At 44.9% G+C, this 16,677-nt stretch overlaps 1 protein-coding gene across 1 annotated transcript in view; it reads right to left on the reverse strand.

Moving 5' to 3' along the window:
* Positions 1-16,677, reverse strand: part of ARHGAP42 (Rho GTPase activating protein 42) — an 80,749-nt gene that overhangs the window by 60,517 nt on the left and 3,555 nt on the right. The window contains exon 3 of the mRNA XM_008056121.2: positions 10,356-10,466. Within this exon, the coding sequence (XP_008054312.2) occupies positions 10,356-10,466 (111 nt within the window). The remainder of the gene's footprint in view (positions 1-10,355; positions 10,467-16,677) is intronic.

A 16,677-nucleotide genomic window follows, 5' to 3' on the forward strand; every position in this document is an offset into this window, starting at 1 on the left:
AAAAAAAAAAAAAAAAAAATCTCGTAACGCATGCTGAGCACCCACTAGGAGGTGTGCACATCTGTGGAAGACACACAACGGTGTGCAGAGAACCACTTACCTTTTCCTGCTTTTCCGAATCCTTGGAAGCAACTTTTGGGAGTTTATGGCTGACAAGCATTACGAAATAACTGCCTCTAGATGGCGGCAAAGTTGAACTTATTTTAGGTCTGAACCTACACTAGTTCATTTTAGCCTCAATTACAAGATGCTGAACCAAAAACATGTCACAGGACAGTCTGAACACCTCTTGGGATTGCACTTCCCACGTGTCGTGTTCTTTGGTTAATCTCTTGAGTGACGGGGATGTTGGGAAGAGATTATGGTCTCAGGTTTACCTTAAAGAAAATATGACCTTTCAAAGAATAACAGTAACAGGCCAAGTGCGCTGACTCAAGCCTGTCATCCCAGCACTTTGGGAGGCCGAGAAGAGGGGATTATCTGAGCTCACGGGTTCAAGACCAGCCCGGGCAACTGGGTGAGACCTCATCTCTACAATAAATCAAAAAATTAGCCGGGCATGGTGGCACATGCTACTTGGAAGGCTGAGGTGGAAGGATTGCATGAGACCAGAAGGTCGAGGCTGCGGTGGCCGGGAGCGTGCCACTGCATTCTAGCCTGGGCCACAAGAGTGGGACTCCAACTCAAAAAAATAATAATAACAATAACGATAACAACCACTACATCCGGCGCCTTTGGGAGGCTGAGGTTGAGTGGATTGCCTGAGCCCGCGGGTTCGAGACCTGTCTAGGCAACTTGGAGAGACCTCATCTCTATAATAAATAAAAAAATCAGCCGGGCGTGGTAGTGCATGCCTGTAGTTCCAGCTACGTGGAAGGCTGAGGTGGAAAGATCGCCGGAGCCCAGCAGGTCGAGGCTGCAGTGGACGGGAGCATCCACTGCACTCCAGTCTGGGTGACGGAGTGAGACTCCAACTCAAAATAAACAAACAAACAAAAACAACCACTACAAACTACCCAGTAGACAGATTCTGTTTTAATACTAAGAAAGTTCCTTTTTATCATCAGGAAAATCTCCTAGAGTACTTTATTATTCCCAAGGGTTCAGAACCAAACTACTATTCGTTACTTACCAAATGTGTATATTGATATTGCATTTACAGATAAATAATCGTTTAAAAGAGCCCACTGCAAGTCGTCAAAGAAACAAATGTCATCATTTCCCAGACGATTAGGCACCAGGCCAGTGACTAAACGCAGCGAGGACGTGGCACTTCCAAATGTTTCGAGGCTTGAGGGCCCGCAGTGACCAGGGATGATGGGCCTGGCAGAGAAAAGAGTTAAGACAAGGGGTCGGGCTGGCACGGGTGTGAGGAGAAGAGCCTGGACTTTCCCAAAAGCTGCCGCTCCAACAGGGAAGAGCCACTGAGATGGAGACATGACCACGTGACTCACTCCTCCCTTTTCTGACAGATAAAAATCAGTAATCACCATTCATAGCTTCCTTTAGCCTGGCCAAATTCCCATCAGCTCAGAGTAACACTGCCAGCCACACGCCGAGTCTGTTCTGGATTTGACAGCGTCCTCACTCACAATCCGTTTCTAAGAGCCCTTCCAGCAGTCTTAACGACAAGGCAAGGTTGGTTGCCAACTGTAACTCAGTAACCGTCTCTGGCCGCTGAAAACTGTATGCACAGCCCTTGTCTCCTAAAAAAATCAACTACTGTTTAAAATAAGAAGCACTAGCCAGGCTCGGTGGCTCAGCCTGTAATCCCAGCACTTTGGGAGGCTGAGGTGAGTGGATTGCCTGAGCCCGCGGGTTTGAGACCCTCCTGGGCAACTTGACGAGACCTCATCTCTACAATAAAAACAAACAAACAAACAAACAAACAAAAAACTAGCCAGGCGTGGTAGCGCGCACCTGTAGGTCCAGCTACTCGGAAGGCTGAGGCGGAAGGATGGCCGGAGCCCAGCAGGTCGAGGCTGCGGTGGCCGGGAGCGTGCCACTGCACTCCAGTCTGGGTGACAGAGTGAGACTCCAACTCAAAAAAAAAAAAAAAAATACGAAGCACTTCCTTCCAAAGTTAACATCACACTTAGTGATGAAAGACTGCACGTGCTCCCCTCCTCTCAAGACCAGGGGGATGGCAACCATGCCCACTCTTGACCCTTCGATTCAGTATCGCACTCCAGGTTCTTGTCCAAGAAATTAGGAAAGAAGAAGAAATAAAAAGCATCCAAGTGAGGCACAAAGAAGCACAATAATCTCTTGTAGCAAGTACCAGGATTTTGTTTGCATAAAATCCTAAGAAATTTAGGGCATGCCGGACTCAGTGGCTCAGCCTGTAATCCCGCGCTTTGGGAGGCTGAGTGGATTGTCTGAGCCTACGGGTACAAGACCAGCCTAGGCAACTTGGCGAGACCTCATCTCTACAATAAATAAAAAATGAGCCGGGCGTGGTAGCACGCACCTGTAGTTCCAGCTACTTGGAAGGCTGAGGCGGAAGGATCGCCGGAGCCCAGCAGGTCGAGGCTGCGGTGGCTGGGAGCGGCCACTGCACTCCAGTCTGGGCGACGGAGTGAGACTCCAACACACACACACACACACAAAGAAATTTAGGGCATGACTGCTAGAACTGGGAAGTTCAGCAAGACTGTGGAATACCAAGATTATACAAAAATCAATTGCATTTCTACACACTCGCAGTGAACAATCTGAAAATAAAATTAAGAAAACAATCCCATTTACGATAGCTTCAAAGGGAGTGAAACACTTAGAAGACTTAATTTGACAAGAAAGTATAAGAAATCAAAATCTTAGAAGGCACAATTGTGCTCTCCACCTTGGGTCGTTCAACCTTCCAGGAAGATCGAACACACAGTGCAAAGTCAAATTATCTCTTTTCACACTGTGAAAGTGTCAGGCCTGTTAGTTACACCTTTCATCCTTGACATTCCTGGCATGGAGAAAACTTAGAGATAAACATCTTATTTATTTATTTATTTATTTTGGGGAACACGAGAAAGCAGGATTTATTGAGAGGACAGAAAAGCTCCCACAGTAGGAGGGGACCCAAAGTGGTTGCTCTTTTTCTTTTTTTTTTTGAGTTGGAGTCTCACTCTGTTGCCCAGGCTGGAGTGCAGTGGCACGCTCACGGCCATCCCAGCGTTGACCTGCTGGGCTCCAGAGATCCTTCCGCCTCCACCTTCCAAGTAGCCGGAACTACAGGCGCACGCCACCATGTCCGGCCAATAAACATCTTAGAGGACAGCTTCAAAATGACTACAGAGTGCTTTGCATCTAACGCATAGAAGGTCAGAGTTCACAGCAGGAAAGAGAAAGTGCATAAAAATCGAACCCGATCAATAACGAGAAAGTTGATGATGAAAGTGGAGCCAAGGATGGCATGTGGTGCGTAACGAGGGCCTGGGGAGACAAGTCTTAAAACAGGCGGATGGAAGAACAGGTGAATGGTCAGGCAAGGGCACTGAGTCCACTAACAAAACGAAGGCGTAGCTAAGTACCGCCTCAGCAGAGTTCCTGAGGAGGCGGGTCTCCAAGCATTCCAGAGAAGGAAACTCAGATGGAGTGGCCCAGGGTAAGCTTTTCTGGCAGAGAGACAGAAGCACTGAAGCTGATCTTTACAGCTCAGTGGAAAAGAGAAACTGGCTTGACTGACTTCTGCCAAACACCTAGGGTACGTTGTTTTTTTACTTTTGTAAAATTCGATTTGCTATCTATTATTACAAATGTTAGACTTTGAATAATAGTACCCTGAGCTAAATCCAAAGACGATTACCAATTTTGCTTTTATTTAAGGTGCATGGCCTAGAGAGACCATCACTGCTTCACTCTTCTAGAATGATGGCACTTCTATCTTAAGCAGGATGGAAATGTAACCTTCACTCTTAGAGTTTCAACAACAACAAAAATGACATCAAATTATCTGTTCACTTTTATTGACTCTAAACTAAAATTTTCTAATTGAAGGTGACCAGTCACACTAAAAGGACACAAAAAGGTTTAACCTTCAAGATCTGCGTGTCTATAGATGAGTTGATGAACTTGTTTTAATTTAGCAAGTAGCAGTTCGGTTTCAAAATTATTTAAACCTTTTAGGTTTAGAAACTCTAGAAAGCATTTTCATAGCGGCGGGGCTCGGTGGCTCAGCCTGTAATCCCGTGCTTTGGGAGGGGCCGAGGTGAGTGGATTGCCTGAGCCCGCGGGTTCGAGACCCGCCTGGGCAACTTGGTGAGACCTCATCTGTACAATAAATAACAAAGTCAGTCGGGTGTGGTAGCGTGCGCCTGTAGTTTCAGCTACCTGGAAGGCTGAGGTGGAAGGATCGCCAGAGCCCAGCAGGTCGAGGCTGCGGTGGCCGGGAGCGGCCACTGCCCTCCAGTCTGGGTAACAGAATGAGACTCTAACTCGGAAAAAAAAAAAAAAAGAAAGCATTTTCATAGCATACTTCCTAATATAACAAGCTCACAGATATGAGCAAGTTAGGTGAAATTTTTTCCAAGGAAAAATTTAAAACTGAATTTAGTGGTCATTGGGGAGAGCCTCAGAAGCACTCTATTTCAGTTTCTATATGATGATTCATTTTCGTTTTCCACATTAACTTTAAACATTACTATGCAAAGATTAAAATGAAGTCAAAAAGGACAGTGTCACATGAAAAGACTCTTACGAAAGTTACTCTGGATGTACACTTAGAAGGTTAACCTTAGAATGTGTTTTTGAAAAGGAGCATTGGGCTTTAAAGCCCCAACTAATAAAGGGCTTAATAAATGATGTTTTCGTGTCTAGTAATCACAGTGAGAGTCTGCACTCCCTGAGACCCCACTGACGCACCAGGTGCTTGCTATGTGCATTACCTGTGTAGTTTGAGCCTCACCACGAACCAGGGAACCACGTTATTTTTACACTCAATTGACAGATGAAAGCCTGAGGCAGTTTGTAAAATGCGCCCTATTTGCACAGCTGGAAAAGGTGGGACCAAATTCCATCCTGTTCCCACTCATTTAGCTATTACACTTCCTATCACTTCTTACCAAAGTGAAGGCAAGCACTTGCTTTCTCCTTCTGATTTTAAGGAATTAAAATAGCTACACAACGTAACTTTTTAGAACCACCCATCTTGCTTGGTCAGAGCAAATACCAGGAAGGATTCGTTTCATTAAGTGAAGCAGCCACTGAGGCCGTTGGTGGCCCTACATCCTGGATTTGGGTCCTGGGTTCCCATCTACCACTTCAGCTTAGTGGCCTCGGGTGACGAACAATCGTTCTGTGACACAGTTTCCTGAACTGACAACTACCTAATGATGAAGCTGCTGTGGGCTTTCCGTGAGCCAGCACAGAGAAAACCCACAGCACACAGTAGTTGCTCACAAAACACCCGTCCTGACTGAGTGGGCTCAAAGGGCGTGATCAACACACATTCAGTCACATCGAGGAGACAAGTTGTGAAAAGGCTCCGTTTTCTAAGCCATACACCTTTATGTACCATAAAACACTTCTGATACCCCCAGGCACCCCCGCTCCCTTCTTTGAGCTGGGCACGTTCAGAATGCTTGCAGAGACCTTCCTTTGATGCCTCAAAATTCTCATAAACTCCAGGCGACTCTGAGCAGTCGGTGGATCTTATGACTCTGAGTCAGGAGATGATGTTTCTCCCTCTCTGATCTCGTTCCCCCTTAAAGACCTCGTGCATCTTGTTGGCAGGTCTGAAAGGACGTGGTTCAACGGACCTACCGCTCCACGGAAACCGAATGTGAGCCACAAATGCAAGTCAAAGTACAATTTTCTAGTAGACACATTTTAGAAAACCTAAACGACAAGTCAGATGAACTTGAATAACTTATTTTAACACAATATGTCAGCAATATCATGTCAGCTGGGTGAGGTGGCTCAAGCTTGTAATCTCAGCATTTTGGGAGGCCAAGGCAGGAGGACTGCTTGAGACTGGAAGTTCGAGACCAGCCTAGGAAACACAGCGAGATCTTGTCTTATGAAAACTCAAAAAATTAGCCAGGCGTGGTGGCATGTGTCTGTAGTTCCAGCTACTGAGGCTGAGGTGGAAGGATTGTCTAAGACCAGGAAGTCGAGGTGAGGGTTCATGAACCATGGTTGTGACACTGCCCTCCAGCCTGGGAGACAGAGTGAGACCGGGACTCAAACAAATATATATTTCAGCAGGGCTCAGTGGCTCAGCCTGCAATCCCAACACTTTGGGAGGCTGAAGCGAGTGGATTGCCTGAGCCTGCAGATTCAAGACCATCCTGGACAACCTGGTGAGACCTTATCTCCATAATAAATACACAAAAAATTAGTTGGGCATGGTGGCACACACCTGTAGTTTCGGCTACTTGGAAGGCTGAGGCGGAATGATCGCCAGAGCCCAGCAGGTAGACGCTGGGGTGGCTGTGAGTATGCCACTGCCGTCCTGCCTGGGCAACAGAGTAAGACTCCAATTCTCTCTCTCTCTCTCTCTATATATATATATATTTCATTTCAACCTGTAATCAGTATAGGAGAGGTACTAATAAGATATTGCACATTGTTTTCACCCTTAGACTCTGTCATCTGGTGTTTATTTTATACTTACAGCACGTCGTAATCTAGACTGGCCTCATTTCAAGTGCTCTAAAGTCATGTGGAAAGTTATTACCATATAGGATAGTCAAGAGATCACTAGTGAGCTACAGTCACTTTCCACATAAAATATAATAAACTAGAAACAAAAAGGTCATTGAAATTGCATTGCTTATGGAGAATTTGGTTTAAAAAGATTTTCTGGTATACTTGAAAAACAAGTCCGGGCACAGTGGCTCAAGCCTGTAATCCCAGCACTTTGGGAGGTCAAGGTAAAGGGATTGCCTGAGCCCATGGGTTCGAGAACAGTCTGGGCAACTTAGGTGAGACCTCATCTCTACAATAAATAAAAAAATGAGCCAGGCATGGTAGTGCATGCCTGTAGTTCTGGCTACTTGGAAGGTTGAGGTGGAAGAATCACTGGAGCCCACCGAGTTGACGCTGGGGTGGCCGTGAATGTACCACTTCACTCCAGCCTGGGTGATGAAGCGAGACCCCAACTCAAAAAAAAAAAAGGAAAAGAAAAAGAGAAAAGAAAAATGGTAACATATAGTTTATTTATTTTAAAAAAGTCTATAATTGTCCCTTTTAATTCAAGTTTTTCCTTAGAATAATAACATAGGAATGTTTATTCCTAATAGCACCTGAATATTCTATAGATGTTCCCTGACAAGTAAAGGAGCTTGACACTAATTAAAACAATGCAAAATTATATCCAATGTATCACCATAAAGTAAGAATATTATTTAATGTGAACCACCATGCCCTACTTAGATTTTCTGTTTGATACCTTACAATCAGTAAGAGACAGTTTCCATCCCTAGGGCATTTGCTCTACTCTGATGTTCACTTGTGAAATTAATCTGGGCTAAAATTAGAATAGACGGCTGGATTTCTGCAATATGCAACAGTAATACAAACACGAATTACCTTTCTAAAGAATAAAAACCGCAAAGACATTAAAGTGTTCTCATGACGTTTTATGCTGATAGCTTCTGGGAGCTTTGTTTTCCGAAAATTTAAAAAACCTCCTTCCTCCAAATTGACCTATCAATGTGTAACCAAAAGATCAACACACGTGTTCATGCTTCATGGGTCCCCTTTGAGCCTTTTCATTCCTGAATGGACATCAAGGACAGCCTCGTGGATGAGACCCTGAGGCTAGAGGTGAGGATGAGACGAACCTCACGGTGCTATTTGGTTTGGCCAGATGTTTGGATAAGAAAAACACGGCAGCTGGGAAAATATTTTGGAAGAAGGACCAATTTGACGTTCATTTTGACTGTGGTGTCATAAGAAAGGCATGCGTGGCAGAAAACTTATCGGAACATCACAGCTTGGGATAGGTGCATGGAAGGAAGGAACCATATTTTCACTGAAGGACAAGTTTCAAGCTACGCGAATTTTCTCAGAAATCCATCAGTTCTTGTGACTCCTGGGCCACCTGCGACCACACCATTTTCCACTCTTCTCTTTCCACACCAGGGGTCATCTTACAGAACGTTCTGGTTCACGGTTCCCAGACAGGATGGGCGATAAAAGAGACTTGGGGAAACAAGGGACCCCCAGGCCACGCTCCAGGAGGGAGAAGGGTCACCAGGTGTGGATGGATCATTCCAGGCATGAGAAGAAATGACGGTACAGCAGAAGAGCCCAGTGTCTGAAGGAAGCCGGGACACATAAGGAGGAAATATACACGAAAACGGTCAAGAGCTAAAATTCAAACATCCCAGGAGGTAAGCAGGAGGGAAGACGTTTCCAGCAAGAAGTGAGGCTTCCAAACCATGGCAGGATTCTGGGGTAGGCCTTAGCCAATGAGAAGGGGTGTAGGGATCTTAAGTGGGGGTCATCTTCCTGGAGTAGGGATTGCTGGGCTGGCCAGCTGGCCACCAACCCCAGATGCGCTTGAGAAGACTGCTCCTAGGTTTCAGATCTGCGAGGGGTCTGCTGCCTAAGGGGTTAGTTACCAACTCATTCTAAGGGATTTGAGGACTGCCTGGCAAACAGAACTTGGACTTCAGTCTGTTATCGCAAATTCAAGGTCAAAGTTAAACCCCTCTGCCTGAACAGTGGCCTTCAGTTCCTTACTCTGCCTAGCCGAAAGGTCATTCTAGCAAATTTGCCAAGTGCTGGTTGTCAGGAGAGAGCCAAGAGGCTCCACCTGAAGAAAGAGAAGCAAAGCAGAGGTCCTAGAAGCCGCTCAGGGGCCGATAATCGGCCCCAGCCTCTGCTTCCCTGTTTCCCATCTTCCCTAGGGCAGGACTGGCGGTCTCCATCCAATGAGTCATGGCAAGTGTATTTTTAAATGCTGTCTTCCCTTCCCTTCTCCTGATCACTGCCACGAAGAAAAGAGCAGGCCATTTTGTTTTTTATTATAAATGGATTTTTTTAAAGACTGACACAGGGAGAAAGAATGGCTTAACTACTCATGATAGCAGAAACATGGAACCGACCGTGCTGCTCATCAAAGTTGGACTGGATAAAAATTGTGGTACATATACACAGTGGAATATTATGCAGCCATGAAGAAGGACAGACATCTGGGCTTCACAGCAACTTGGATGGATTTAGAGTCGATCATACTCAGTGATCACAGAAACAAAGAACAGAGTTCTACATATTCTCCTCTTTGGTGGACCTTGAACATTTGCCATAATACTATAAGAAAGGGACTGACAATAGCAGGGGACGGGTGAACAACATCCATAAGGGTACCTGATCTCAAACCAGGCAAAGTGGGGACCAAGGAAGGCCCAAACTTTGCCTGTATGATGACCACTTGTATATCTAATCCGGAATTGCACTCCACATCTTTAAAATTAAAAAAAGAATGGCTTAATTAGATATGGAATTCCTTATGCATTTACTTACCCTGTCTTCTCATCTCGTGGGAATTGGGTAATACACCCACAGGCGATCGCTTCAGCTCTGCTACTGATTTATCACAGTATATTATCAAAGACTTTGCTCGTCATAGATGCCACCTTACGAAAAGCCTATTCAGGCAACATTGTAACACACGAGAATATCACTTGAAAAAAAAATGCTAAAAACTGAAGTGAGCTTACAGAGACCAGCCACCTGCTCTTTCCCGAAATGCTGTTTGCATCAGGGAACCCATTACTTCTTGTACGGACTTAGGAAAATAAATGACCTCATGGGAAAGTCAGGCAGGTACGAGCCCCCTAAGGAAGGGTGTGTGGAACAGAGGGGAGAACAGCCTTGTGTGCTTCTTCCTCCCAGAGGCTTGGCGAGGGAGACCCTTGACGGGTGAGGTGCCCTCGCTCGTGGACAGGTGATGTACATCTGTTCATTTGCTCATGTCTTTTAAACCAATACGTTTTTTAGAGAAGTTTTAAAAGGTTTACTGAAACACTGGGTGGAGAGTACAGAGTTCCCAAATGTCCCCTCAGCCCCCTACCCGCAGTGTCCTCATTCTTGCCCTTCTGTGTTTCTGCGGTGCGTCTGTTGGAGTTGATAAGCCAATGCGAAGACATTACTATTAACAGAATCCACAGTTCACACGAGGGCTCAGTTCTGGTACTGCACGCCGTCCGGGTTTTGACACATGTAGGGCGACATTCACGCACTACCACAGTGCCGCCTGGAAGAGCGTCACAGTCCCCAAAGTCCCCTGGGTTCCACCTGGTCACCCCTCTCCTTCCCGCCTCCCTTTTACTTTCAACAATAAAAAAAAAACTGGACGTGTTTTCCACAGATTGTGTTGGGCCTCCTGTTTTTACAAGGAAACCCAAACTTACCGGTTCAACAAATTCAAACTTCTTTTTCTCTTGAACCTCTTGGATTTTAAAGACATATTCTAACGATGCCTCGTAGAAGTTTTGATGTTCACGGTCAATCTGTGTGTCTGCCTAAGGAGTAAAAAACAGAGTGTGACGCGGAGAGTGATTATTGAGGGTTCCACGTAGAGAGTGATTCAGTTCCTATTCCAGTTCTACTGCAAAATCTTTATTAAAAAATAATTCCTGCAATGTTTTAATATGGCACTTGAGACAGTTCTTGCCTTATAGTCCATTAAGTGGGAGGCACGTACACACACAAACACACACAGAGTAAGCATCTAACATGTGTTAAAGTAAAAAAAAAAATTACAATAAAAAGAGTATATAAATGCAAATAAAAATCTATAGGATTACAGAAAGAGACAATTGTGATATTTGAGTTGAATCTTAAGATGAACACTTGACAGTGAATCGTCAAAGACGTAGCAAAGGCAAGTCATTCTTCTGAAAAAGTGAAGAGGCAAGCGGGCATCTGACAGAGTTTGGCTGCAGAATAAACACACAGAAGAGAGGAAGTGAGGTTGGCGTCAGACTATGAAAGATCGTCCACGCTGCCTAACAAATTGGGATTTTGACTGAGGGAGACATATCTGGGAATACCAGGCAGGAGGGCCACGTGATCTTAGCACCATCGTACAGGTTGTGGACTCAAAAGGTATTGGAGGGCTCCTCCGTGATGAACCATGTGCCATTGGTGCCATGCCCATGGAGTCTGTCCATCGATTGCAATAAGGCTCTGCTGATAAAGCATAGGGTTCTTACTGAGATAAGGCCATTTTCTTTTAGACTGAGCCTCTCTTCTCTGTTCCATACCCACCGTCATCCTCAGATGCACTCTTTAAAAGCGACTTTGGTTCAGCAGAGGGACGCGATTGACTTTTCTTGCCCAATTCCGCACTCCTCCCTGCCAGCTGAGAAAGCAGATGAACTGGGGCGGGGGGCGGGGAGGTGTCTCTGGAATACTAAGTGTCCAACAACGACAATTAAGGAGAAGAAAAATTGCTTTGAAGCCATTTAATCACAGTAATTGCACAAACCAAGGCTAGAAAAAGGTAAAATTATGTTGGTTGGCTTGAACATCTCAGCCTCTTAAGACTCGATTTGGAAAATCCTCTAGAAGATGCTGTGGACTCTTGAACAACACTGGTTTGAACTACCTGGGAAAACTTAAAACCAAGATTATGGCCGGGCTCGGTGGCTCAGACAAGGGGAGTGGATTGCCTAAGATCGCAGGTTCGAGACCTGCCCGGGCAACTTGGCGAGACCTCATCTCTACAATTAATCAAAAATGGGCTGGACATAGTGGTGCATGTCTGTAGTTCCAGCTACTTGGACGGCTGAAGTAGAAGGATAGCCTGAGCCTGGCGGGTCGACGCTGGGGTGGCTATGAGCGTGCTACTGCCCTCCAGCTTGGGCGACGGAGTGAGACTCCAACTCACAAAAAAAGTAAGTAAATAAATACATAAAAACCAAGATGGTTTTCCCGCCTCTGCCACCTGTCACATTAAGACCAACTCCTTCTTGTCCTCTTCCTCTTCCCCAGCCTACTCGATTTGAAGATGATGGGAATAAAGACATTTAGGGTGATCCCCTCCCCTGTAATGAACAGCAAATATATTCTCTTGCGATTTTCTTAACGACATTTTCTTTTCTCTAATTTACTGTTATACAATGCAAACAAAATGTGTTAATCGAGCACACAAAATGCATGTTAATCGACCACTTATGTTATTAGTGAGGTTTTCAGTGAAAAGTAGGCTATTGGTATTTGAGTTTTTAAGGAGTCAAAAGTTATACATGTATTTTGGGCTGCACAGTGGGTTGGTGCCACAAACCCCCACATTGTTCAACGGTCAACTGTAATTATGTACATTTATTCATATAGCCACAAATAACTCAATATTATTTGCAAAGGAGAACACTCCAAGTTTGTTAACTAATATATGTGAAGAATGCATTAACTAAGTAGGAGACTTGTCTCTGCTCCTGAAATTGCTTAGGAAAGATATAGATACCAATAAAAAGAAATTCAATATTTCATGCAAGTCATGTTTCTTTCTGCTTACCATCACTCAGAGGAACACATCAAGTATAAGAATGAATTAAATTAGTAATTAGGGCTAGATGGTGGTGTGTTAGCAAATGTTTAACAACTATCAGTGCAGGCGTGGTGGCTCATGTCCATAATCCTAGCACTTTGAGAGACCCAGGTGAGAGGAGTGCCTGAGCTCAGGGGTTCGAGACCAGCCCGAGCAACTTGGCAGGACCTCGTCTCTACAATAAAAATAAAAAATTAGCCGGGCGTGGTGGCATGTGCCTGTAGTTCCAGCTACTTGGAAAGCTGAGGTGGAAGGATCACCTGAGCCCAGCAGGTCGAGGCTGTGGTGGCCATGAGCTGCCACTGCACTCCAGCCTGGGCAACAGAGTGAGATTCCAACTCAAAACAGAAAACCAACCAACCAAACAAACAAACAAAAAACAGCAGCAACAACAAAAAAACTGGCATTCTGGGGGAGAAAAGCTTGATCTCAGTCCTTATTGGTTTCTGTGGTACAAAATATTCCCCAAATGCCCAGTTTCCGACCACAAACCCAATATCACAGAATGTGGGAATAGGAAAGAGACGGAAAAAGGGGCTCTCCAGACAAGCTTCAGCACCTACTGAGGGTAAGGAAGGCAAGACTACGTTCAGTTTCAGGGGCGACACTCTATTCCACAAGGTATTTTGAAGATTTGATTAACTTCAGGAGATAATGTCACTGATGGTGCTGCCTCGCACGTGGGAACCAACCAGAACGTTGAGAACTTTAAAGTCTAAAATCGGTTTTCCTGGTCAACATTGCTGTGCAGAACAGATTTAGCACAGTAGGCTTGACCGCTGTCTTTCGAAAGGTCTGCTTCCAAGGCTGGCCCTTGGCCTGCGTCTGGGAATGGGAATTCAGGGAGAGTTCCCATCACTCTAACTGATAAGAGGAGGCCTACTATGTAAACAGTTTGTACAAACAATGCCGCTTATACAAACACCTCCTTTCCTTCTGAGAGTCTGGCATTTGGGTACTTGCCATGTCCGGGGTACCCATGTGATCAGACTCCAGTAAGATCCTGGCCACTCGTCTCCCGTGAGCTTTGTTGGCAGACAACACTTCACATGTGTCACGACAGCGCATTGCTGGGGGGAAAGAAACCTGTTCTGTGTGTCAGCCTGTGTGCCAGGAAGGCCGTACCAGGCTTCCACCAGGCTTTGTCCCACGTACTGTTCCCTGTGCTGAATTTTCTGTATGTCCTTTCCCTGGAAGAAGTCATAGCCACGGGTATAACTATATGCCGAGTCCCACGAGCTCTCCTAGCAAAACACCAAAGCTGGCAGTGGTCTTGGGGATGCCTGACACAAAAGTTTTAAGTCATTTCTTCAGAAACTTATTTGCCAGGCACAATCTCATCGCACCTACCCCCTCCAAGAAGGGAGGAGAGAAGAAAGAAAGGGTAAAAGAGAAATGATGCCCAGGCTTGGAGGCTCAGCCTCTCACCTCAACGCTTTGGGTGGCCGAGGGAAGTGGATTGCCTGAGACTGTGGGTTCGAGACCAGCCTGGGCAACTTGGCGAGACCTCATCTCTACAATAAATAATAATAAAAAAAATTAGCCAGGCGTGGTAGCACGTGCCTGTTGTTCTGGCTACTTGGAAGGCTGAGGCGGAAGGATCGCCAGAGCCCAGCAGATTGACGCTGGGGTGGCCATGAGCGTGCCACTGTATTCCAGTCTGGAGTAAAAAAAGAAAACAAAAAAAGAAATGTGATGTCAAACTTACCTGAAGACTGATTGAACCATTTAATGCTCCTACCAGAAGAACAAAAGTAAGACCAGTTTCCTACACCTTCACTAGCAATAGGTATTACCTTTTAATACATTGAAAAGGGTATCTTGTTGTTAGTTTGCATTATTTTTTTATACCTGTGACACTGAAACCGACAATATTTATTGTAGTTTATTTTTCCTCTTTGATCAATGCCCTTCCGTGTCCTTCGACCATTTTTCCACTGAAGTGTCTTCTTCTTCACACTGATTTTCTTCTTGACACACTTCTTGCACATAAGAGGTGATAACCCCATGCCATATGTTGTTTGAATTTCCTAACGCTTTGCCATTTAATTTGTTTTTATGCATTCTGAAATAGATTATTTTTGTGCATTCAGGTCTTCTGACATCTTGAGTAGGATCCTTTCTTTTATGCTTAGAAAATAATTATTCATTCACGTATCAAAGCCTGTGACCTTGGCAAGCTTGCTTCTGATTTTCTAATCATTTACTCCAATGACCTGTTTTAACTGATCAATCCAAGGTGGCCCTTTGATTCAGTTCTGGAAATGGTCAGACACTTGCTTTCCATGAAAAAAATGAATAAGGGGTCAGCTGTGGAGGTAGGAAAGCAAAGGGAGGTCTTTTTGAAAATAAGTTAATGAGCCTGGTGTTGACAGAAAGACCAGGGCTGCACTGGCAAGGAGAGAAGCCGTTTAATGCCGTGACACAGAATTAGATACATGTGTGGCCGCCTTTCTCAACAGCAAAGTTTATTCCTGGAGGGGCAGGGGAAAAAAACCCCAAGTTACCTTTTTGTCTATATTATATATGCCTAAGAAACTACTTTTGACATAATTTGCTGTGTTGTGTTGAATTTGGGGGTTACCTCCTGAAAAGAGTGTTTGTGTGTTTGGGCTGTGAGGTGGGGTGGAGATTGTTCACTCTGTTATCTTTTCTAGCCTCCAAGTAAATACAGAACCAAAGCGAATGTTCTATTATACCATCGCCTAAGGGATTGAGGGCCACTAGCAAGGAAAGCATTAAATATGGAGCTCAACAACCCCATTATAAAATGGGCAAAAGATATGAACAGACACTTCTCAAAGAAAGACATCCGAGCAGCCAATAGACATATGAAGAAATGCTCAACCTCACTAATCATCAGGGAGATGTAAATCAAAACCACACTGCGATACCACCTAACTCCACTCAGAATGGCCATACAATATCAAAATAAAAAATATTGATTTAAAAAAAAATATGGAGCTCAATTGTCAGGAAAAATCGAGACATCATCTCTAAGGGGGTTTTAAAATTAGGATGCAGTTATCATTTCCTTAAGACAGTGACGTGTCTAAGGGTGGCCCCTCATATTTACCAAGAACTTAAAATTTTTTAGGACCTTGAAAGACCACCTTGATTTTGTGGCGGTCAATTTGTAAAAAGGCCCTGGCCATTGCCCTGAGCCTGGCAGCCAATGGGCGCTGGTGGGAAGGAGAGGGCCTCTCTCCTCATGACGACTTCCACCCCGTACTGACTCCCTTCTCTCGTGGGTTTATGGTAGTGTGATGTATTCAGAGAAACGTCAGCACCGAGGCATTTGGTGCCCGTAAGCATAACATGCAATCACATCAAGCAGCACCAAATACTGTTAAGATTAAACACGTCCAGGAAATGCAAAGCAAAATCTAATTTTTTTTCATGGCAGACCGTCTTGCACTTCACTTTAGCCACAAAATCTTCCCCTAAGCACACAGCTGTATATCAAATTATATTCATAGCATGTGTTAATAACGGAAGGCAGACTAATGAACTCACGTACAGAGATCAAGCAAAACAAAGCTTCCCAGTATTAAACATTTGTATATGAAGAAATTCCATGAGAACAAGAGCCTGGTGGACATGAGGAATCATATGCCAGAATAACATTCCTATTCCTCTCTGACGCCGTGGAGACGCTGTAACACTCTCAAAACGTCAAGCGTGCCTTGTGGCTGAGCTCAGAGGGAGGAAACGTAAGAAAAGGGGTAAGGGAGTCCAGGTCTGCGTTGAATCTGAAAGCACTTCAGGATGTGAGACGTATTAGCTAAGAGAAGGGTCCCGGGTCCCAGACAGCAGCACCTAGAACAGGGGTCCTCAAACTACGGCCCGCGGGCCACATGCGGCCCGCCGAGGACATTTATCCAGCCCGCCGGGTGTTTTTGCCACCTTAACTTATTACGACTAGCAGTGACAAATATGGAACCGGACACTGACCATCTCATTAGCCAACAGCAGGCCCATAGTTCCCACTGAAATACTGGTAAGTTTGTTGATTTAACTTTACTTGTTCTTCATTTTAAATATTGTATTTGTTCCCGTTTTGTTTTTTCACTTCAAAATAAGATATGTGCAGTGTGCACAGGAATTTGTTCATAGTTTTTTTTTTTTAGTTGGAGTCTCACTCTGTCGCCCATACTGGAGTGCAGTGGCCGTTCCCCGGC

The sequence above is a fragment of the Carlito syrichta genome, unplaced genomic scaffold (assembly GCF_000164805.1).
Source record: "Carlito syrichta isolate Samal-C Ts95f unplaced genomic scaffold, Tarsius_syrichta-2.0.1 Scaffold302228, whole genome shotgun sequence".
Lineage (NCBI taxonomy): Eukaryota > Metazoa > Chordata > Mammalia > Primates > Tarsiidae > Carlito > Carlito syrichta.